We start from the raw sequence: 22,034 nt of genomic DNA on the forward strand, positions 1-22,034 counted from the left end.
TTGGGGTGGGGGGGGAGGGCAGCAGGGGAGAGACCTAACCGGAGGGGGGAGATGTTCCAGCCCAGAGAGCAGGGGGCGTGGCCTCAGGATGGGGCGAGTGGATGGATGTTGGCTGCCATCCAGGACCTCAACAAGGTTCCTCTCTGGAGCTCAGATCAGAGGCACAAGAGGAAGGTCAGAAGCTCGGAAGATGGAGCAGATGGAAGTGGGGTACCCACCTGGCCCCCAGGTCCCTTTTCTTGGGGTGGAGAAGCCAGCTACCCAGAGGAGTGGGCAAGGGGGGGGCGGTGAGGACGGGGTAGGGACCTTCTACAAGTAGCATCTTCGACAGATGATAGCTCAGGATTCGGCTGTACTCCAAATACCCCACCTCAGCAAGACACACAGGGAATGGGGCATCCTCCAAGATCTTCAAAGGGAACGCACCCCACAGTAGCCACTCAGACAAGTCAATGCAGAACCAGGCACAAGGGCCCAGTCAACGGGGCCTCTGTTCATTTTCATGTCTCCACTCATCGTGGGGATCCCTCATTAAGAGGGATCAATAAGAGATACCCCCAAATCTCTTATTTACCTCATCCCAGGAATATCAAGATCCCATGCTAAGGCCTTTAGACCCCGCCTAGAAGTCCCTCCATTGTCCTCATGAAATGTTGCCTTGCAATCCCACCTTGTCACCCCAAGGACAGTGCCTGCCCGAAGATTCCCTGTTAACTTCCTCTCTGGGAACCGAGCACCCCCCTTTGCCCTAGTTCAGCAGGAAGGTGTCTCATAACCTCCTCCACCGCACCCCGAGCTTCCTCATACTGAGAACAAAGGAAGCCAACTGTGTTAGCATTTCCTGTTGGTTCATTCTGGGGGCCAACGGTGTCAGTCAGGCCTGCCCCATCCAAGACTCACCAGCACCCTCCACGTTGCTGGGGTCCCCCCACTCTGGACCCCCTGGGCCACCGAATATCTCCCCTGCCCTTCCCCAGGTCTGGGCCCAAGAGCAGCCCCTGGACTTCTGCAATTTTAATGCTGTGGCTGGGCTTCCGTCCCCTGGGGGCCCCACCTGCTCCCCACTGCCCTGGGCCTCATCAGGGCAACTTCCTCCTGCAGGCTGGCTACCATGGTGCCCTCGGGGCTGCTGCCCGGGGTCTGCAGGACTTCACCCATCGCCCTGCTTCTGGTCTGCTGTCTGCTGCCCCCAGGTGAGGCAAATCAGGCTGGGGAGGCCTGGGGCTGGGGGACTGGTCGAGGGTGGGGGGAATGGACAAAGCAGAGCTTCACCCATCCTGCTCCCAGCTTCTGTAACACTTCCTTAAACTCGCATCTGACAGGGCCTCACCCAGTGGCCTCATAGAATGGCTCTTTACCTCAGCCTTCAGGGCTCCCCAACGCCTAGTCCCTGCATGTGACTTGGCCCCCAGCCCCGAAACACACACACACACACACACACACACACAGTCCTTCCCGGACCTCTTTCTCTAGCCCTCCCTCTGCCAGGATCTCTTCCCTTTCACTCAGATCACTCCTACTTTCCTTTCAGAACTGGCCTGAGTTGTCCCCTCCTCTAGGAAGCTTTTCCTGACTCACTTCCTCCTCCAGGCTGGATCAGGGTCTCCCCTAGCCTTCCTCTGGGCTTTCCCCAGTTCCTGACCATCATCCATCTTCCCCACTGGACTGAGTGCTGTGAAGGCAGGGAGGTGGGGTTGAAAGGTGGGGCCTGCGGGTGGGTAGGGAGAGGCACCAGAACCACCAGCAAGTGTCCCTCTGTTCCCACAGGTGCCCAGGGACAGCAGTTCCCGCTGAGGCTGGAGGTCCAGAGCCCCGTGGTGCCTGCCGGAGGGTCCTTGTTGGTCAACTGCAGTACAGATTGTCCCAATCCTAAACTCATCACCCTAGAGACATCCCTATCCAAGGAGCCAGTGGGCAATGGCCTGGGCTGGGCAGCCTTCCAGCTCAGCAATGTGACTAGTAACAGCCAGGTCCTCTGCTCCGGCTTCTGCAGTGGCACCCAGATGACATCCTCCTCTAACATCACAGTATACCGTGAGTGATGGAGCCTGGAGGTGGGCCCGGCCTTGGACAGGAGTGGGGGTAGATGGCCCGTGGTGTGAGGGAGCAGGGAACCCTGAGTCTGTAGAGATGGCCCAGGGCTCTGGCCCAGAGTGTGGACCTGAATGTGTGTGTGTGTGTGTGTAGAGAGAGAGAGAGATATGCATCTCAACCATATGCCAAGGCAATAGCTGTGAAATCAATTTACCTGGGTCCCAACAAGCATTTTTTCAATGACACCTCCTGTCTTTTCTTTCCTTTATTCTTATGGCAGGTAATAATTCATGCATGTGGTTCCCAAATCAGAAGTTATAAAAAGGCATAAAAATCAAACCTCCATTTCCTAGTGCTGGCTACGATGCTTTAGTGTGGACACTGGGTGCTCATTCAATCTGTAAGCAGCCCCAGACTGGGGGAGGTACACTTAGGAGCTTCATTCCGCCGATGAGGACTCGAGGGCTCAGTGGGGTAAAGTCGCTTATCGGGGCTCACAGCCCACGAGTGGAGAAGCTGGTTGTCTGGCTCTCAAGTCCTTGCTCCTAACAGATAAGTCTTCCTCCCGAGACCCCGTTGTTACCCATTTCTTATGCTTCCTGCCAGAGTTTCTCTGCATTTAAAGGAATACAATAGATCAGAAAATAGAGTATGTCACTCCTGGTCCCTACCATTTCAGGAAGCCTTCACAGAGAAGTGTGGCATATGCGTGGGAGCATGTGTGCGTCCCGGTGCGGCCCAGCGTCTGTGTACCAATGAGTGTGTCTGTGAGAGGATGTGCGTGTGTCATCTCTGTGTGTCCCTGTGAGTGTTCACAGGGTTGGTCTCTGCATGGTGTGTGCCTGTCGCCTGTGTATGTGTGTGAATGGGAATGTGGGGATCCACGCTTGTGTGTATCTCTGCGTGTGAGTGTGTGTTTCTGTGTCGATATGTGTGTGTGTGAGTGAGTGGGTGTGAAGGTCTTCGTCAGGACATGTCTATGCGTTTATGTCTTTGTATCTGCATTTCCGTGTAAGGTGTAGACATGCGTGTGGCTCAGATGCCTCTGTCCGGCGCTCTGTAGAAGCCTGTTGGTCCTGGCTCACGGGAGCCGACTGTACTCATCCCTTCCCAACCCTGTGTCACGATGGGTAGCTTAGAAGCAGGCAGAGTGGGAGTATTTACACGGCAGAAATCGGCGAACGCTCCATGTTGGGGCTACCCCACCCCATCCCCGAGTTCCCAAGTGTTACTAGCAATTGCCAGCACACCATTGTCTCTGACTGGTGGTGCCCGAGGCTGAGATGGGGGCCTCTTTTTTAAATACTCTAAAATTGTAAATAAATGTTTCTTCTACTATCCTAAAGTAAAGCAGTCCTGTGAAACCTTTTGTGAGTCATAATGGTGTCAAGGGAAGAAGCAATCAATTTCTATTGAAAAAATCTTGAGCATTCTCAGGCCCAAAATATAACCTCTCCTAGGCTTTTCTGATACCTTAGGACACATCTTGCTACCGGGCGCACAAAATAAATGGGGAGAAAGCACGGATGCTCGCAGACACAGGTCGGAACTCCGGCGGCTGGATGCTGGGATGCTGTGTGTAATCCCAGGGAAGGACCTTGGGCGCCCCCCTCACTGGGTGTGGTGCCTGCTGCCTCTATAACCCCTCACTGCAAAACCAACACTGAATGCTGTCTTTGGTTTTCCCCAATTTTTTTTTTTTTTTTAAGATTTTATTTATTTGACAGAGAGAGACATAGTGAGAGAGGGAACACAAGCAGGGGGAGCGGGAGAGGGAGAAGCAGGCTTCCCACGGAGCAGGGAGCCCGATGCGGAGCTCCATCCCAGGACCCTGGGATCACAACCTGAGCCGAAGGCAGATGCTTCACTGACTGAGCCACCCAGGTGCCCCTCCCCAATTTTTTTTTAAAGGCTGATTTATTTATTTGAGAGGGAGCACAAGCAGGAGGGGCAGAGGGAGAGGGAGAGAGAATCTCAAGCTGAGTCTGCGCTGAGCACAGAGCCCGACGTGGGGCTCGATCTCACGACCCTGGGATCACGACCTGAGCTGAAACCCAGGGTCGGAGGCCTAACCAACTGCTTGGAGGCGCCCTTGGCCATTTTTCTTAAAAGGGAAAATCCTCTTCGAACTTCTTCTGCTTAGTGGAAACAGGTACTGATTAATGTAGGTCTTTCACAAAAGTGAAGTGGTGTCATGAACTTTTGGAAAGCGGGGGATACCTACAGTAAGATGTTAACTATTTTTCGTGGCAGCCAGTGCATGGGCCTCTGTGTGATAGCTGAGATCCAGGCTTGAGTTGTTGAGGGAATGAGATGCTTCCCAAAGGAGGCCCGGGGTTTGGTACACATGCCTGGGAGGGGCACTGCAGCTGCCGCTGGGAGACCACCCAGCCTGGGGGTGTGCAGTCCCTCAGGGCTGTGCCGGAGCACCCTGAGAGGCTGCCCCGTAAGAGCCTTGAGCACCTGGGATTGACTGAGGAGGCCAAGGCCAGAGTCCAGGCCCGAGGCTGGGAGGAGGGACCATGGGAGTCCCTGGATGTTACATCAAGGAGGCAGGGGAACACACACATGGGTCTGGAGTTTGGGTGACTCACCTTCTTTTTTTTCCTAAAGATTTTATTTATTTATTTGACAGAGAGAGACAGCGAGAGAGGGAACACAAGCGGGGGGAGTGGGAGAGGGAGAAGCAGGCTTCCTGCCGAGCAGGGAGCCCGATTCGGGGATCGATCCCAGGACCCCGGGACCATGACCTGAGCCGAAGGTAGACGCCCAACGACTGAGCCACCCAGGTGCCCCGGTGACTCACCTTCTAACCCCAGCTGGGCCCCTTTCTGGCTCTGTGTCCTTGGGTAGATCACCTCACCCTCACCTCTCTGGGCCTGTTTCCCCATCCGTAAAGCAGAAAAATTAATAGAGATTTCGCTTGGTTGCTGTGTGAACGAAGGCGGATGAGATTTGGAAAGCCTAAGGAGAACTCTAAATAAACAGGAACTTTTATGAGTACTAATAACATTGTAAGGGGTCATAACTTAGTCTGCTTCCTTCCTTTTTTTTTTTTTTTTTCTTAACTGTGAATTTCTCAGGAACAGAAAATCTGATTTTTATTTCAGTGCCTGGCAAGATATCCCATAAAACAGGAAATAATAATCATGATTCTAAGGACAATAACAAACACTTCTACGGGCACAATACTAAGCCCTCTGTGTTTATTAACTCAAAGTTCAGGGGCGCCTGGGTGGCTCAGTCGTTGGGCGTCTGCCTTTGGCTCAGGTCAGGGTCCCAGGGTCCTGGGATCGAGCTCCGCATCGGGCTCCCTGCTCAGCGGGGAGCCTGCTTCTCCCTCTCCCACTCCCCCTGCTTGTGTTCCCTCTCTCGCTGTGTCTATCTCTGTCAAATAAATAAATAAAATCTTAAAAAAAACAAAAACAAAAAACCCCCTCAAAGTTCAGTTCTGCCCTGGGCGGCCCTCAGCCTCCTCTCGGCTCCGTGGGGTGGGAGTTGTAGGGCTGGCTGATAAGTACAATTCTCCCTTCCCTAATCCGCCCTAGGGTTCCCGGAGCGAGTGGAGCTGTTACCCCTACCCCGCTGGCAGCCCGTGGGCGAAATCCTCACTCTGCGCTGCCAGGTGGCCGGCGGGGCGCCCCGGGACAGCCTCTTCGTGGTGCTGCTCCGCGGGGAGGAGGAGCTGAGCCGGCACCCGGCCTCTGGGGAGCCCGCCGAGGTCGAGGTCACGGTCCCGGTGCTGGCGGGCAGAGACGACCACCTCGCCAATTTCTCCTGTCGCACGGACCTGGACCTGAGGCCCCAAGGGCTGAGACTGTTCCAGAACATCTCGGCCCCCAGGCAGCTCCGAACTTTTGGTGAGGGAAGGGACTGCAGAGGGTGGGTGATGAGCTGAGCCAGATAGGGGTGCCCTGGCGGGGAGGTTTCTTGCGAATGGAATGGACTGGACCAACGGCTTCTGAAAGGCATGCCCTTGGCCACTGAGGACGGTGCAGCCTCAGTTGGGAGACTCGCGGCCACGGTAACTAACGAGAAACCCAAGGAGGTGTGTTCTGGGAAGGGGTGATCCAGGCCGCAAGGTATCCTGGGAAAGAAGGACCCTGGTTCGGGGCAGTGAGCGTCTCATCGGGAAAGGGGCATCCACAGCTCTGGGAGACCTCCCCCTGCTCACGCCTTCCCTTCTCCCCAGCACTGCCCATGACCACTCCACACCTCGTTGTCCCTCGGTTCTTGGAGGTGGGAACGACTTGGTCGGTGAACTGCACCCTGGACGGGCTGTTCCCGGCCTCCGAGGTCCAGGTCCAACTGGCGCTGGGGAACCAGACTCTGAATTCTACAGTCGAGAGCCACGGGAACATGATCACGGCCACAGCCACAGCGAGCGTGGAGCAGGAGGGCACCCAGGAGATTGTCTGCAACATGACATTGGGGAGCGACAGCAGGGAGGCCCGGGAGAACTTGACCATCTACAGTAAGAGGGGGCGGAGCCAAGACAGCAAGCCCGGCGAGACAAGGGGCGGGGCTTCGGTATCCGGAGTGGAGCGACATATACATAGGGCGGAGACTAAACTGGAGAGGGGGGGCCTGAGCCTGCAGAGAGGGAGGGGTTGCTGTGTGGGCGGGGCCTAAGTTACCCGAAAGGTATAGCCAGAGTACCCCAAGTTGGACTGGGTAGGAGCGGGGCGGGGGGGGCTCAGAGTAGCATGAAGGCATGGCCTGGATATCCCGAGAGGAAAGAGGCAGGTGGAGGGCGGGAACTGACCGATGTGAGGGGCGTGGTCAGTAAACTCCAGGGCTATGCCGCGTCTTCAGGCTTCCAGGGGCCCATCCTAAACCTGAGTGAGCCCAGCGCCCCCGAAGGAACCGCAGTGATTGTGACTTGCTTGGCCGGACCCCGAGTCCAGGTCACGCTGGAGGGACTTCCAGCTGCAGCCCCTGGACAGCCTGCCCAGTTTCAGCTAAACGCCACCGAGAGGGACGACAGGCGCATTTTCTTCTGCAATGCCAGCCTCGAGATGGATGGGAGGATCTTACACAGAAACAGCAGCGTCCAGTTGCGTGTCCTATGTGAGTAGGTCACTCTGATCTTTAAACCCTTGCTCCCCTGGTTTGGTGGGAAGACTCTCCCTTGCCCCATTGTGCCTCGAGTGTGTCTAATCATTTGACCGATCCACAGATGGTCCCAAGATTGACCAAGCCAAATGTCCTCAGCGCTTGACGTGGAAAGATAAGACTCTCAATGTCCTGCAGTGCGAGGCTCGGGGCAACCCGGACCCCCAGCTGCACTGTTTCCAGGAAAGCTCCGGGCTCGAGGTGCCCATCGGGATCCCATTCCTCGTCAGATTAAACTATAGTGGTACCTACTCCTGCAAGGCGGCCAGCTCACGAGGCACACACACTACGATTGTGGTGATGAACGTTCGGGGTGAGCCAAGACGGGGCCGTGGGTCTAGATGGGCAAACCCGGGCGGGGGGCGAGGGGGGTGGGGGCGGCAGAGCGTGTGTATTTATTCCTTGCTTCTCTGCATAGATCGGAACTCCCGCGCCGTCACCATCGTCCTGGGGGTGTTAGTGGTCCTGGGCCTGGTGACTATTGTCGCGGCCTTACTGTGTGTCTTCAGTGTGCAGAAGCGGAGTGACATCTACCATGTGAACCAGGCGAGCACTTGGTTGCCCCTGACATCTAAGCAGCCCGAGGTGGCTACGGGGGAGGATCCATCCTGAGCCTCCAGCTGGGAGAATGCTGGACCAAGGACGATGGGGCTTTGGCTGTATCCCCGGGTTCCGCACCAATAAAGCGCTCAAAATCCGGAGTCTGTGGTTTGATTCCTCGTGTGCTGAGCAGCTCAACCACCGCGCTTCGTGTCCTTTGAGTGACATCTCTGTGGCAGAAAGGGGTGGAGCCTGTGGCGCCCAGACGCGGCTTGAACTCTGAGAGGCGGGATGGGCCTTGGCCAATGGGCTGAGGGGGTGGGAAAGGAGGTGGGGCTTCTCCTGGCCAATCGGCGGGCGCGCCCTCGTTGCCGCTCTATGCCGCTCCGCCCAGGCTCGCTGGTCCCAGAAGGCGCCGGGTTTCCCAAGATGGCGGCCGACGTGTCCGTTACTCACCGGCCCCCGCTGAGCCCGGAGGCTGGGGCCGAGGTTGAAGCTGATGATGCCGCGGAGCGCCGGGCGCCCGAAGAAGAACTGCCGCCGCTAGATCCAGAGGAGATCCGGAAACGGCTAGAACATACCGAGCGCCAGTTCCGTAACCGCCGCAAGATACTGATCCGGGGCCTCCCGGGGGACGTGACCAACCAGGTATGGGGGGGGGGAGCGTGGCGGGAAGTACCACCATGCGCGTGCGCGGGGGGAACCGGGCGACACCAACGCTGGCCTGCGCTGGGGGGCGTCGGCGGGAGAGTCCAAGCGCGGGATCAGTGCGGGATCGGGAGAAACCAAGAGCAAGATGTGGGGGGGGGCAGTGATGGAGGGAAAAACCAACTTTGGACTGAGGGAGGACGTTGCTAGGGGCGACCACAGGTTTGGACGAAACCAAGTGATTGAAGGGGGCGGGGAACTAACTGGAAGGGGGCGGGCAACTTTGGCCTTGGGGGATTGTGAATGGGCTGCTATACTGGGACTGTGGAAGTAGGGATGTCGGTTGCTCCCTGCTCTGATTGTGTTTTTCCCCACCCCCTCTACCGTGGAGCGGCGGAACCTTGTATCCAGAAGTTTCAGGGTTGACTAGAGTATGCCTTTCCATAGCACGCGTTTACCGACTCCTCTGAGAGGTCCGGAAGTTGTAGTAGCTCCTGGGGTTTTTCTTCTCCAAAAGCCTCTGGATTAATTTGGAAAAATGGAGTCTAGTGCCCCCAGCTCACAGACCTGCAGACCTCCCCCACTGTTCTGTGCCCCCTCCCTTGACTGATCTGGCCAGGGGTGCCCTTCTTTTGGGGCCTACATGGGGCAGGGCTTCCCAGTGCTCTTTGGACCCAAGGAGATTGCATCTAGTCTGCCCTGCCCTGCCACAGTGAGATGGGTTCTTTCTCCCTGCTGCTGAGAAGTCTCTGCTCTCTGACCCACCTGCACATCTGCCACTGACTCCCTGCCACGAGTAGGCACATGGCTGGTGGGGTCTTAGAGTGTGGGGAGGGGCAGACTTGGGGACAGACCTGGGGCAGGTGCCACTAAGTATGGTCCGGTTTTTTCCTAGAGCTGGCTCTCCTAGTGCCTACCATCTCTCAGCTGGGAACACTCTATCTCCTTCAAGGTGCACAGTGTGTCTGGCAGTAGCAGGCCCCAGAGTTTGCCCGCAAAGCTGGCTTACCAGAAGACCAGCCCTGTCAACAGGAGGGAATTGGGAGGCACGTGAAGCCATGCACTGTGGGCTTTTTAAGTACACAGGGTCCCCAGTCAGGTACCCCCTGCGTGGCATTCCCTCTACTGCCCTGACCAGCTGCATGACCTTGGACATGTTCCTTTGCCTCTCTGAGCCTCAGTTTCTTCATCTACAAAATGGGTTAATGCCCAGTTTGTTGGGATGTTGGAGAGAGTCAGACTTGCTACCTGAGGTTCAGATGAGTTGAAGTTATTTCCCTAAGGGCAGAGCTGGGACTTGAACGCAGACCCATCCAAGTCTTAGGGTGTGTTGTGTTAGTTCAAAGCTTGGAGTCTGCAGCTAGGCTCTGGCTCTAAATCCCAGCTCTGCATGTTTCCTCATTTGTAAGATGGGGTTGCTATTTGATCTGCCTTCATAGCTGGTCCACGTGGAGGTGGCACTGGGTCGCTCCCTTCAGCCCCTGGTGACTTCGTATCCTTTGGCTTCTGTCTCCGCAGGAAGTGCACGACCTGCTCAGCGACTATGAGCTCAAGTACTGTTTTGTGGACAAATACAAAGGGACAGGTTTGTGGGGCTGTGGGTTGGGCTAGTGGCAGGAGATGACAGTCCCTGAAACTGGGAGGGTCCACACCCAGTGTTTCCTGTCCTGAACTTCGGGCCCAACCTTGTCCCCTAGGCCGTGCAGGACAGACTGTTGTCCCACTCTGTCTTTCATCCTGGGTGCCCATTGTCAGGCAGCCTTGGTGTTCCTCCCCTGAGCTCCCCAGCCAGATACCTAGGCATTGGGCTCCCCTCTTCCCCACGCCATTCCCCCCAGCCAGCCAGTAACCCAGACCTGTGTGGTCTTCTCCTTCAAGTCCTCCAGAACAATTGGCGCCCCTCCATTCCCTCAACTTCCATCTGATCCATGCCCTCTCCATCTTTGCCAAAAAGGCAGCCTCACTCTGGTCTGTCTGCCTCTGTGATTTCATGGTCCGGCTTGCCCTCCCCACCAGTAGCCAGCTCTGATCCAGTTGCAAATCTGATCAAATCCAGTCCTAACCTTCATTGTTCTCTCTCTTCAAAATTCTCTGAGGCTCCTCCTGACACTACCTTGCGGGGATGTGCCCCAGCCTCACCATCCCCTCGGGCACCCATCAGGTTCCAGGTTGTTCCCTCTGCCAGTGCTCTTAGCTGTCCACAGTGCTTTCCGGGTGGCATCAGGCAGCTCGCATAGTGCCCCAAACGCCCTACCCATCATAGCACTGTCACACTGGGCTCTTGTCACTCTCTCACTCACCTGCCTCCTGCACTGGGTGGCTGGCTCCCTGAGAACAGGGAGGGGTCTTGTCAGCCTTGGCACTCCCCCACTCCCCGCATGGGAAGCTCTCTGTGGGTGTCTGCGCCTGCCAGGCATTGTGCTGGTATTAAACCTTCCAGGGCCTTTTTTTGCAATCTGTAAGATGGGTGAGAAGAAGCTGAGGACCAGTAACCCCTGTGTGGCAGGCTAGCATAGTTGTTAAGTTCTTGGGCCCTGGAGGCAAATGGACCTGGGTTCAAGTCCTGGTCTGGCCTTACTCTGTGGCCACAGGCAAGTGATTTACCCTCCAGAGCCTCAGTTTTCTCACCAGCAAATTGGGCATGACTTGCTTGGGTTAGCCATGAGGCCAAACATGTTAAAATCCTAAAAAGCTGTGGGTGCCTGGCACCTAATAGGTGCTTAGTAAATATTGGCAGGAGCAACAAATCAAGTATCTACTGAGCACCTAGCATGCCTGTGTGCTAAGCATCAATAATCCAGAGCTTAACTGACACACTCATTCATACAGTCTTCCAACAATGTTTACTGAATGGTGTGTGCTGGGTACCGGGTACGTAACTGTTAACCAAGTTAACAGATAGTCTAGTCTGCGGAGAAGGGTGTTATTCAGACAGCTGCAAGCATGGAGGTTTGTGTACACGAACACACACAAAACCATAAGCTTCAGAGCCCTGTAAGAGCACAGAGCTGGGATCTGCAACAGGAGAAGTCAGGCTAGGCTTTGTGGGGGAAGTGATATTTGCAGGCAGATTGAAGCGTGGGTGGGGGTTAACCAGGCGAGGCAGCGTGGAGGTCAGGGTTCCACGCTCAGGGAGAAGCAGGCGCAAAGCCCCGGGGTGGAGTGGGCCTGGCACAGTTCAGGAAGTAGCAGCAGGAGATGGGCGAGGAGGTCAGCAAGGCCAGTGGGCCAGGCCACACAGGATCCACTGGCCCCTGTAATGAGAACTCCTAGACAAGGACAAGGCACCATCTGATTATCCTTTTGAAAGGCTCCCTGTCGCTGCTGGGTGGAGAGCAAACGAGGAGTGGCAGCGGGACTAGATATGAGAGGTGTTGGTGGCCTGGAAAGGTGGTGAAGGAGGGGTGCAGAGCAGGGCACTGGGGCTTGCCTGCCTGGGTTCAAGTCCAGGCTCCTCCACTGGGGCAGGGGGCACTGCTCTGGACCTGTTTCCTTGCTGGCCAAATGGGGGTTGTCAGGAGTAAGTTATTCTCATTTCCCATGAAGAAACTGAGACCCCAGAGCCATTCAGGGGCTGGAATCAAAGCCCCAGGCCCCAGCGATCACGTGCTTAACCACGGCCGTACGTCACCCAAGTTAGTCGCGTGTAGGACCCAGCCAGGTACACAATAGGTGAGCCCTGCTGTGTGGGTGAGGAGCGGGGACGAGAGCAGGAAGCGGGGCTCGGGGAGGAAGGAGACCCCTGCAGCAGGAACTCCAGGCTGCCAGCCATTCCCTCGGCTGGTCCCTGACACATCCTGGTTTTTGGGTATTCTGAGGTCACGCAAGGTGTAGAGAGAGGTGGGGGGGGCGGCCGTGGGGTGAAGGGGGTGCCCCTCGGGGTCGCCCCCTGAGCCCGCGCCCCCTCCCGCTGCAGCCTTCGTGACCCTGCTGAACGGGGAGCAGGCCGAGGCTGCCATCCGCGCCTTCCACCAGAGCCACCTGCGGGAGCGCGAGCTGTCCGTACAGCTGCAGCCCACGGACGCCCTGCTCTGCGTGGCCAACCTGCCCCCCAGCTTCACCCAGCAGCAGTTCGAGGAGCTGGTGCGGCCCTTCGGCAGCCTGGAGCGCTGCTTTCTGGTCTACAGCGAGCGCACCGGCCACTCCAAGGGCTACGGCTTCGCGGAGTACATGAAGAAGGACTCGGCCGCCCGCGCCAAGTCGGACCTGCTGGGCAAGCCGCTGGGCCCGCGCACCCTCTACGTGCACTGGACAGATGCCGGGCAGCTGACACCCGAGCTGCTGCATTCGCGCTGCCTCTGCGTCGACCAGCTGCCCCCTGGCTTCAGCGACGGGGACGCCCTGCGCCGGGCACTGGCGGCAGCCCACACGCCCACCTTTTGCCAGGTGAGCCCTGGGCCTGGTGCCGGGGCCTGGGGGTGGGCGGGGGGCCAGAGCGCCTCAGAGGGGCCCTTTGGCATCACCTGCCTTTTCTAATCTCCTGGGTCCCTTTTTAGTAAAGCAGCGGCGCTGCCACTTTGAATGGGGTTCTTGTTAGAAAGGCCACGTGGTGTAGTGGGTGACAGCCCAGCTCGGAGCCAGATGGCTGGGCCTCAGATCCCGGTGCACCCTTTAGCAACTTGCTTAACCTCGGTGGCCTTGGGCCTCCTATAAAACGCAGGTGAGGCCGCCTTTGTGAAAGCTTGGTGCGAGGCTTGCTCACCTCCCGCTCCCATTTCCGTGTTCATCAGACTTTTGCCGAGTGGCCTCCCGGCTCCTAGGCCTGGCTTTGAGGAGGCTGTCCAGAGAAGCCCACAGTCCATTTGAGCCTGGAGGTCAGGAAGTTGGGCTTGGCTGGATTCCAGCCCGGCTCTGTGCCTCTGGGCAAGTCACTCACTCTCTGAGTCTTGGTTTCCCTCCTCCATAAAAGGATTCAACACTCACACGTTGGGTTGGCAAAACAGTCTCTGGTTCATCCGAGTCACATGTGTAATGCACATCTGTGTGCCTGCCGGGCCCTGTGACAGGCACAGTGGCGTGAGAACAAGCCAGGCCCACTCCTCAGCCCCCAGATAGCTTTACCCACAGACCCCCAGCATAGATATTCCTTCAGCACCCACTGGGCACATTCCTTAGAATCCCTTCATCCTAGAACAGCCCAGAGAGGCAGGTAACACCCCATTTTCAGGTGGCACAAGTTCAAGTGCCCTACCCAGGGCTCTACAGCCAGGGTGTGGCAGGGCTGGGATGGGAACGCTGCAGCCTGGTTCCAAGCCCCAGGCCAGCCTGACGGAGCTGGTGGACGGGCCCTGACCCCAGTGGCCGCGGGTGAGTCCCGCTTCCCTTGTGTAAGTGGAGTCCTAGGAAGCCCGCTCCTTGCTCACTTTGCATTTGGTCACGCTGCTGCGTTCTGTTGCGTACCTGCCCTGTGCTAGGCCCTGGGTGGGGGGCTCAGGGGACAGATGACTTAGCTTGGCAGCCACGTCCTCTCTTATGAAGATGGGACAGCAGGGCTATGACCAGCTAAGTTCTTGCTCCAAGCCTTAGTTTTCCCATCTGGAAATGGGGCTAGCAGTGCTTTGTGATTGGGTTATTGTGAATGGCTACTTGTACATGCTTCCACTTACAGTAGGTGTCCTGGTTGAATGGAGGCCGGGCTCAGGAGTCAGGCACGTTGAGGTTTGAGCCTCAATCTCCCTCCTTAGGAGCCGTGAAGCCTTGGTTGCACTTTGACCCCTCTCTCTCTTCCTCTGTAAGATGGCACATATTAGAAGATGTGCATCTGGGCCTTGGACAGAGGTGAAGGTGAAGTGCTCAGTAGAGGTGGGCTGACAGCTGGAGCCACCCTACCTGGGCACTCAGAGCAGGTGCACATCTAGAATACCACCCTTCCTTGCCCCTGGGGAGCATCTTAAATCCCCACAACCACTGTTTGAGGTGGGTTTGTGTGCTGGCCCCACTTTACAGATGAGGAAAACAAGGCCCAGGGCTGGGCATGTGCAGTGATGTGCCCACACCAGCCTGCCAGTAAGGTGGGCTGGGAGTCGAGGTCCGTCAGCTGACCCCGGGGCCCCCCACTCTTAAGCGGGCACCCTCACCTTCCAAGAAGGCTGGATGCCAAGCTGGGAACTGGCTGTCCTGGTGGGGAGCATCATTTTCAACATCACCAAGATGAGACCATCAGGGAAATGCCCTAGCAACCCGCTCTGGCGCGCTTTGCCAGTTAGTCACACGCCGGTTTCCCTAGCATCTCAATGCTGTCGACGCTAATAAAGCAGGTGTCATGAGACCTTGGGTGTTTTAAGAAGCCTTTTCCATTTTATTTATTTTTGTGAATGGGCAGTCCAGTCCTGTTTGGAAATTCAGCAAGTGCAGAAAGGTCAGTGGTGAAGGCTCCCCTCCCCCCGGCGCCTTTGCCTGCAGTCCCTGCTCAAACCAGGTTGTGGTGGTGTCTCCTTCCGGCGAGATTTCATTACGCATTTCAAACAGATGTGTGTGTATGTCTTTGCGTTCCCCTTTTCCTGACCCAGATGTTGCTGTGCCTGCTTCGGTTTGGTTCTTCCCTTCGGTCTTGGCCATATTTTCGTGCTCAGACACGAGAGCTTTTCCATTGCTGTTGGGACCACACCATATTCCATTTCGTGGACTCCGCTGTCCTCTGTGGATGGACATTGTCTTGGTTCCATACCACACTGTGCGTCACTGGGGACCGGGAGGAGCATCACTGGTTCCCAAATCAGCCATAGCCACACACAGGCGGCTGGTTTCTTGAAGGGCAGCAGCGCGGCCTCGTCCGCTCCCAGCTCCAGCTCCATGGCCCGGGCAAGGGACTGCCCTTCTCGGAGCCTGTTTCCTCCCCTGCGGAGTGGGAGTGCTGCCCGTGCCTGGCTCTGCAAAGTGGTGAAACAGCCCCTGTGGCGCCCAGCCCGCGAGCAGGCACGGGCCAGCCGGGTGCTCGCCCGGGACCTGTCTGCCCTGGGACAGCACCCACGATGCCCCGAAAACCAAGAGGTTCGTTCCCTGAGTGGGTGGCAGGCTCTCATGGTGGCAGAGCCTGACCTGACCTGATCTGATGGGGCCATTTGTGTCTTGCTGCAGAGATCTGGGCGTCTGATGTGCGGGAGCCCCAGACCCCAGTGGGGGAACGGACACACGATATATAGCATGTGCAGCATCCTCCCTTTCTTCCAAAAAAGTCTTAGTCCTGGGACACATCTGGCCCCAGGGTCTGGAAGAGGGGCTGTGGGCCTAAAGTACCAACGGGCTGCTGTCAGGGGAGGCAGGGTGGGGGGGGCCTCACTGGTTGTGTGACCTCCCTCCCAACTGGCACATCCGGTCTTGAACCCGAGCTTGGAGGCCACATGTCTCACCCCCAGGCTGTGTCCTTCCTGCGCCTTCGTGTGCTGGGCAGTCCCCATCAGAGTCCCAAAGTAGTGCTGGCCTGAGCCCCAGGGGACTTGACCCATGCGAGGTGGACCCCAGCTTTGCACTCCTACACGCTCTGTGACCTTGGGCATGTTGACCTTTCTGAACCTCAGCTGTCTGCTCTGAAAAATGGGTAGGATGCAGCCTCCTGGGGCCACTGAGAAGATTCGATGAGCTAATGCAGGAACAGGGCTTAGAAGAGCGTAGGGCCAAAAACCCACGCCCTCTGGGGAATTCACGGTCATGATCGGGATCCCAGTCTGGTCGCTGTTGTCACTTCACATGAGGGCTGCCACTGCCACTTGGGTGCTCACGTCTACCCCCCCCCCCCAGCTGGCATATGGCCAGGATGGGCAGCTGAAGGGCTTCGCTGTGCTGGAGTACGAGACGGCGGAAATGGCAGAAGAAGCGCAGCAGCGGGCGGACGGCCTGGCGCTGGGGGGCAGCCACTTGCGCGTCTCCTTCTGTGCCCCAGGGCCCCCTGGCCGCAGCATGCTGGCCGCGCTCATCGCTGCCCAGGCCACGGTGAGTGCCTGCCTGGGAAGTGTACCCCTGGGGGTGGGGGTGGGGGAACCAGGGGCCAGGTCCTCCTCTCTTAAAAAGTCAGGGTGTCGGCTGGACTCGGGATGAGAGGGATGGGTGAGCCCACATCCCTGAGGCCAGGTGGGGCTCTAAGCCGCTCTTCCATTTCTCTCTACAGGCCCTCAATCGGGGCAAAGGACTCCTGCCCGAGCCCAACATCCTGCAGCTGCTCAACAACCTGGGGCCCTCTGCTTCCCTCCAGCTGCTGTTGCACCCCCTGCTCCACGGCAGTGCAGGGGGCAAGCAGGGTAAGGTGGGGCCCGGAGAGTGGCGGCCGGGGTCCCCAGCGCTCTCGGAACCCAGCGCCTCCCCAGGCTTTTTTCCCATCTGAGCTCTAAGTGACTCGAGCCCGTGAGCAGGGGCTGGGATGAGAGCGGCAGTCACCAAAGGGAGCTGGTGCCCCGAGCCCCTCAAGGGGTGGCGGGGGGGGAGCAGAGCCACCTGCAGTGAAGCAGGGTAGTGGAAAGGGCTGTCCCTCCCTGGGGCAGACTCCCCTCCTGGGCCCTTGTTTTGGGGACATCAGTTGTTTTCTGGGAGCTTCAGGCCCGGGGTTGTGCTTAATTGGGGCGGGCGCTTCCATCCAGGGTCCGCTGCTCACTTCCCGGTCTCCCCCAGGCCTCCTGGGTGCACCTCCGGCCATGCCACTGCTCAGCGGGCCCGCCCTATCCACGGCGCTCCTGCAGCTCGCCCTGCAGACCCAGAGTCAGAAGGTAACTGCGCGGCCCCGGGCCCTCCGCGCACACACGCACGCCCCTGCCCCTCGTCGGTCCATTTCACACCCCCTCGCACCTGCCAGTGGCTTGGCATCGGCAGGGTGACGGGACATGTGGTCGTGTCCATGGCAGGTGCTCAGGACTCAGGCAGTGACTCAGTCTGGGAGAGGAAGTCCAGGCTTCACAGGGGAGTAGCTTGCTGGTGGCTCGCTCCCGCCTTCTCATCGCGTGTACACGGAGACCCAGGCAGACCAAGATACGCACATGCACACGCACACGCACACACACATGCCACTGATCCACCCGGTTTGGTTCACTAGGGCCAAGTCAGTGACGTGGGTGCGTCTGACCGTCACTGATGGAATCAGGGGCTTGCTTGGCTAAAAGTGACTGGCTCCATGTGGCTGGGGCACTGTGTTGGACACTGTGCTTCCAACAGGGGGACCGGGTGTGGGACAGTGTGCCTGGGAAGGACTGTCATCTTATGTGTGTCTGACCGTGGTTAGCAGTGTGGCTGATGGGCCCTGACACGCCGAGCATATGGTGCATGTCCCCGGGGTCTCTCCAGGGTCTGGTATGCAGGAGGCCCTCCGTCACCACTGGGTGGCCAGATGGGTGACGGCTGGGATGTTGCAGACACTGGGGGACACTGTGCGTGTCTGCCCATGACGGGCTGGGGCCTGGAGTCCGGGTGTGCTGGGTGTGGTGACCCCTGTCTGCTGTCCGGGCCACACTGGCCCATCTCCAGCTGATTGTGCTCTGTCTCCAGAAGCCCGGGATCTTGGGAGACTCTCCCCTGGGCACCCTTCAGCCTGGGGCCCAGCCGGCCAACCCCCTCCTCGGGGAGCTGTCTGCAGGTAACACAGACCCTGCGCCCCCTCATCTTTCTGGACCCCGTTCCCACTTCCCCTTTCTGAGCCCCTTTCCTTACTAGGCATGGACACATGATCTCATTTCTCTGGGTCTCAGTGGCCCCATCTGTCAATTGGGCCCTCACCTCCCAGGGTGGCTGGGAGCATCCTGGGAGGTGATGTGCTTAGAGGGCTCTGCACAGTGCCCACCACATACCTGCTGGTCCGGGTCCAAGTGGAGGCTCAGGGCCCCGGGAAGACGGGGCCTGTGGGGTTGGGGTTGGGCGCCAACATCATCTTCTCCCTGTAGGGGGGGCCCTGCCCCCGGAGCTGCCGCCCCGGCGAGGGAAGCCGCCACCTCTGCTGCCGCCACTGCTTGGCCCCTCTGGGGGTGACCGGGAAGCCATAGGCCTGGGTCCCCCAGCAGCCCAGCTCACTCCACCCCCTGCCCCAGTGGGACTCCGAGGCACCGGCCTTAGGAGCCTCCAGAAAGACAGTGGACCTCTGCCAGCACCCCCTGGGGTAAGGCTCTGCCCTGTACCCAGTACCGATCCGGCCTCCTGACCTGCAAGAGCCCGCCTGCCAGGGGCCCTCACGAATCCAGCCCTCCCACCACAGGTCTCGCTGCTGGGGGAACCCCCAAAGGACTTCCGGATCCCCCTGAATCCCTACCTGAACCTACACAGCCTACTCCCGGCCAGCAACCTGGCGGGTAAGGAGGCTCGGGGCTGGGGAGGCACAGGGAGAAGCCGCCGCCCGGCTGAGGGCCACCTGCCTAACCCCCCAGCCCCTGGAGGTGGTGGTGGAGGCGGCGGCAGCAGCAAAGCCTTCCAGCTCAAGTCCCGCCTGCTCAGCCCTCTCGCCAGCACCCGCCTGCCCCCTGAACCAGGGCTGCCTGACAGCTGTGGTTTCGACTACCCCTCGGTGAGTACCTCGCTGCCGTGCGGTCAGCCTCCCGAGGGCTGCCACTGTGGCCCTTTGTTCCCCCAGAGAGAGTCATTCTCCGGAGCATTATTTCTGTAATACCGAAGGCCAGGAGAGCACTAGGGAGGTCGCGGGGAAGGTGCCAGACACAGTCCCCGCCCTGTCTCATGTCTGTTTGTCTCTTCACATCAGACCTGCTTCCCGTCTGTCTTTCTCTCCCAAGAGGCGTTAGGCTGGGCTTTGGCCTCTTAAAGACAAGGCTCGGTGTCCTGTTGGTCTTTCTGTCCTTCTCTCCCTTATCTGACTCTTGTCCCTGTCCCTGGAGAGCTGCTCCTTCTGTGATCCCAGCCTCCCCCGGGGTCAGGTGTTGCAGCCCGGCCACCCGCAGGCCCCCCTGTGTTATGTTTGGCATACACCAGGTTTGCTTATTTATATATTTATTTTTAAGATTTTATTTATTTGACAGAGAGAGACAGCGAGAGAGGGAACACAAGCAGGGGGAGTGGGAGAGGGAGAAGCAGGCTTCCTGCTGAGCGGGGAGCCCGATGTGGGGCTCGATCTCAGGACCCTGGGACCATGACCTGAGCGGAAAGCAGACTCCTAACGACTGAGCCACCCAGGCGCCCCTGGCTCACACCAGGTTTAAAAAAGTAACAACTGAAATAAATGTCAACGCTAACATATAAAAGGGCTCACACAATGCAGATGCCCAGTGGCCTCGAAACACTGTGAACACCTGGCCCCACAGGGGCCACACACCTTCATAGCAGCCGCCTCCGGGGCTGATGTGGAACCCCTCTCTGCCGTGGGGCGCACACTCCATCTCATCCCAGCTGCCCAGCCTGCAGTTGGAAGTCGCCCGCACACAGTCAGGTGTGCCCTCTGCTGGAGGGGGCCAGACTTCCCCGGGACATCTGTGCCGTGGAACTCAGCCAGGGGTGAAGCTGGTGCAGACTCCCACCCAACATGCTTCTCTCCCTTCCCTTCAGGATGTGGGACCTCGGCGGCTCTTCTCCCACCCCCGGGAGCCGGCGCTAGGGCCTCACAGACCCAGCCGACACAAAGTAAGAGCTGCCCCGTCCATCTTATCTCCTGGGCGTATCCGCTAGCTTTTGCCGCATAACAAGCGGCCCCACCACTTGGTCGCTCAGAACAGCAGATACTTGATTTCTCACCAGTCTTCGGGGAGCTCAGCAGGTGGTTCCCTGGCAGCACAGCTGGGGCTGAGCAGTCTGCACTGGTTTTAGTCACATACCTGGCAGTTAGTAGGCGGGGGAAGGGGACTCAGCTGGGATGATTTATCTGCTGCCCCTGGAGCTCGTTCTCCAGCAGGTCACCCTGTGAGGCTGGCCCGCGTGTGGTGGTGGTCCCGGGGTTCCCAAGAGGAAGCAGGGAGGCCAGGCACCTCTGTCTTCAGCGTCATGCTGCTGTCCCATTGGCCAAAGCTGGGGGGGAGGGGGCATTTGGGAGGATCTACAGAATGGGTTGGATTCTTCAACAATCTGTCTCACTCGGCCCGCCCCCCTCTCTGCAGATGTCCCCCCCGCCAAGTGGTTTCGGAGAACGGAGTGGCGGGGGCGGCGGGGGGCCCCTCTCCCACTTCTATTCGGGCTCTCCCACTTCCTACTTCACCAGTGGCCTGCAGGCTGGCCTCAAGCAGAGCCACCTTAACAAGGTGAGGAGCTTCCCCAGCTGCGGACAGTTCCCCAGGGACAGCCAGGATGCAGGAGCCCCTGCGACCTCTGGTGCCTAGGCCCAGGCCAAGGTGGTGGCAGAGCGGGGGTCAGCTCTGCTCAGGGATGAGCTCAAACGGGCCATCCCCACACCTGTGTGTCTTGCACCTAATGTTGCCCAGCCTTCCTGGCCACCTTTCACTCCCTCCCCAGTAGCCTGCGGTGTGGGTGCGATTAGCCCCAGTTGACAGATGAGGCAACAGGCTCAGAAAAAAGAAGCCCCCCCCCAGTCTCCTAGCTGATGAGTTTCAAGCCTGAAACCCCTTGCCTTTGCCCTGGGGGCCACTTCCTCTCCCATTGCATCTCTCTCCCATGTCTCCCAGGCTGTCAGCTCCTCTCCACTGGGCTCCGGAGAAGGGCTCCTGGGCCTCGGCCCTGGGCCAAATGGCCACAGCCACCTGCTGAAGGTACGGGGGGTGGGTGGGGAGGGCAGCGGGGACGCGCCGGGTTGGGGAGCAGTGGCCCCTGGATGGCCTCTGACTTGTCACCCCCTCCCCTCTGTCTCTAGACCCCACTGGGTGGCCAGAAACGCAGCTTTGCCCACCTGCTGCCCTCACCCGAGCCCAGCCCTGAAGGCAGCTATGTGGGCCAGCACTCCCAGGGCCTTGGGGGCCACTACGCAGATTCCTACCTGAAGCGCAAGCGGATTTTCTAAGGGTCCAGTGCCAGAGATGCTCAAGGGCCTGCACCAAATCGCTTTTGGGTTTTCTGGTGTTCTGTTTGTGTTTTTTTTCCCCCCCTTTCAGTAATAGAAAAATCTCTGAAAGACTTTGTTGACCAACCAGCCGGAACCCAAGGAGTGTGGGGGAGTCTGGGGGCCACTATGCACCTCTGGCCTGCTCCCGGCATGGAAACTCTACAGCCTTAAGAGAGAGGGGCCCTGGCCTGCTCTCTGTCCCCTCCCCTGTATCCGCCTGTGTCTGTGTCTCTCTGGGAGTCCTCTCCTGCCTAGTCACTCCTGTATCTTGGCCTTTTGAGTGCCTTGGAGGTTCCCCTGACCTCCCGTGAGGATCAGAGACTGTCCCCCTTTTTTAACTTTGACAATTGACTTTTGTTTCCTTTTCTAATTTGTATTATTTTTTAAACAATCCAGGACGACCCCCAGCTCTGATTCCTTCAAGGTCCAGCATGTCTGGGCCTTCATTCCACTCTTTTCGGTTTGAAATGGCTCAGCCCTCTTTCTCTCATGTCTGCTGCAGGCATGGCTGTGTCCTGCCCCTGCCTGCCCACTCTGGCCTGTATTCCAGCTGGGGGTTCCCAGCCCCCTGCCACAGTTCCCTTGCCTTCTGATGCCTTAAAGCCGGGTCCCAGGCCCTGTGGTCAGAGCCTCTTAGATGCCGAGCTCCGGAAGCTTGACTCAGGACCAAATGGCTCTGGCCTGGGGATTGGGCCCCTCTACCCAGGGTCCCCACTCTGAGGACAGTAGAAGGCCAAAGCCTTGGTCTTGGCATACCAACCCCGTCATCCCTCCTACCCAGGCGTGTGTGCAG

At 58.5% G+C, this 22,034-nt stretch overlaps 2 protein-coding genes across 6 annotated transcripts; both read left to right on the forward strand.

The window, feature by feature from the left end:
- The first annotated feature begins 843 nt into the window (after positions 1 to 843).
- On the forward strand, positions 844 to 7,844 carry ICAM3 (intercellular adhesion molecule 3). Its single transcript, XM_054504927.2, has 8 exons — positions 844 to 977; positions 1,102 to 1,193; positions 1,768 to 2,034; positions 5,583 to 5,894; positions 6,227 to 6,508; positions 6,850 to 7,104; positions 7,214 to 7,462; positions 7,568 to 7,844. Exons 2-8 carry the CDS (start codon positions 1,112 to 1,114, stop codon positions 7,759 to 7,761), a joined length of 1,641 nt encoding a protein of 546 aa, XP_054360902.2. The 5' UTR covers positions 844 to 977; positions 1,102 to 1,111; the 3' UTR covers positions 7,762 to 7,844.
- A 190-nt stretch (positions 7,845 to 8,034) lies between these two features.
- RAVER1 (ribonucleoprotein, PTB binding 1) lies at positions 8,035 to 21,815 on the forward strand. 5 transcript variants are annotated; one of them, XM_045863034.3, is made up of 14 exons: positions 8,035 to 8,337; positions 9,856 to 9,922; positions 12,254 to 12,723; positions 16,075 to 16,266; positions 16,442 to 16,571; positions 16,939 to 17,033; positions 17,806 to 17,893; positions 18,198 to 18,409; positions 18,506 to 18,599; positions 18,675 to 18,811; positions 19,801 to 19,875; positions 20,346 to 20,486; positions 20,868 to 20,951; positions 21,053 to 21,815. In XM_045863034.3, exons 1-14 carry the CDS (start codon positions 8,068 to 8,070, stop codon positions 21,197 to 21,199), a joined length of 2,202 nt encoding a protein of 733 aa, XP_045718990.2. In that variant the 5' UTR covers positions 8,035 to 8,067; the 3' UTR covers positions 21,200 to 21,815. The 5 variants fall into 5 exon arrangements, with proteins under 5 accessions (XP_045718990.2, XP_045718989.2, XP_064427386.1 ...); XM_045863033.3 differs by having other exon boundaries at positions 18,506 to 18,811; XM_064571316.1 differs by lacking the exon at positions 17,806 to 17,893 and having other exon boundaries at positions 16,908 to 17,033; positions 18,506 to 18,811.
- Positions 21,816 to 22,034: the final 219 nt, after the last annotated feature.

The sequence above is a fragment of the Mirounga angustirostris genome, unplaced genomic scaffold (assembly GCF_029215605.1).
Source record: "Mirounga angustirostris isolate CCGP_5_RB_7025 unplaced genomic scaffold, mMirAng1.0.hap1 SCAF_1, whole genome shotgun sequence".
NCBI lineage: Eukaryota > Metazoa > Chordata > Mammalia > Carnivora > Phocidae > Mirounga > Mirounga angustirostris.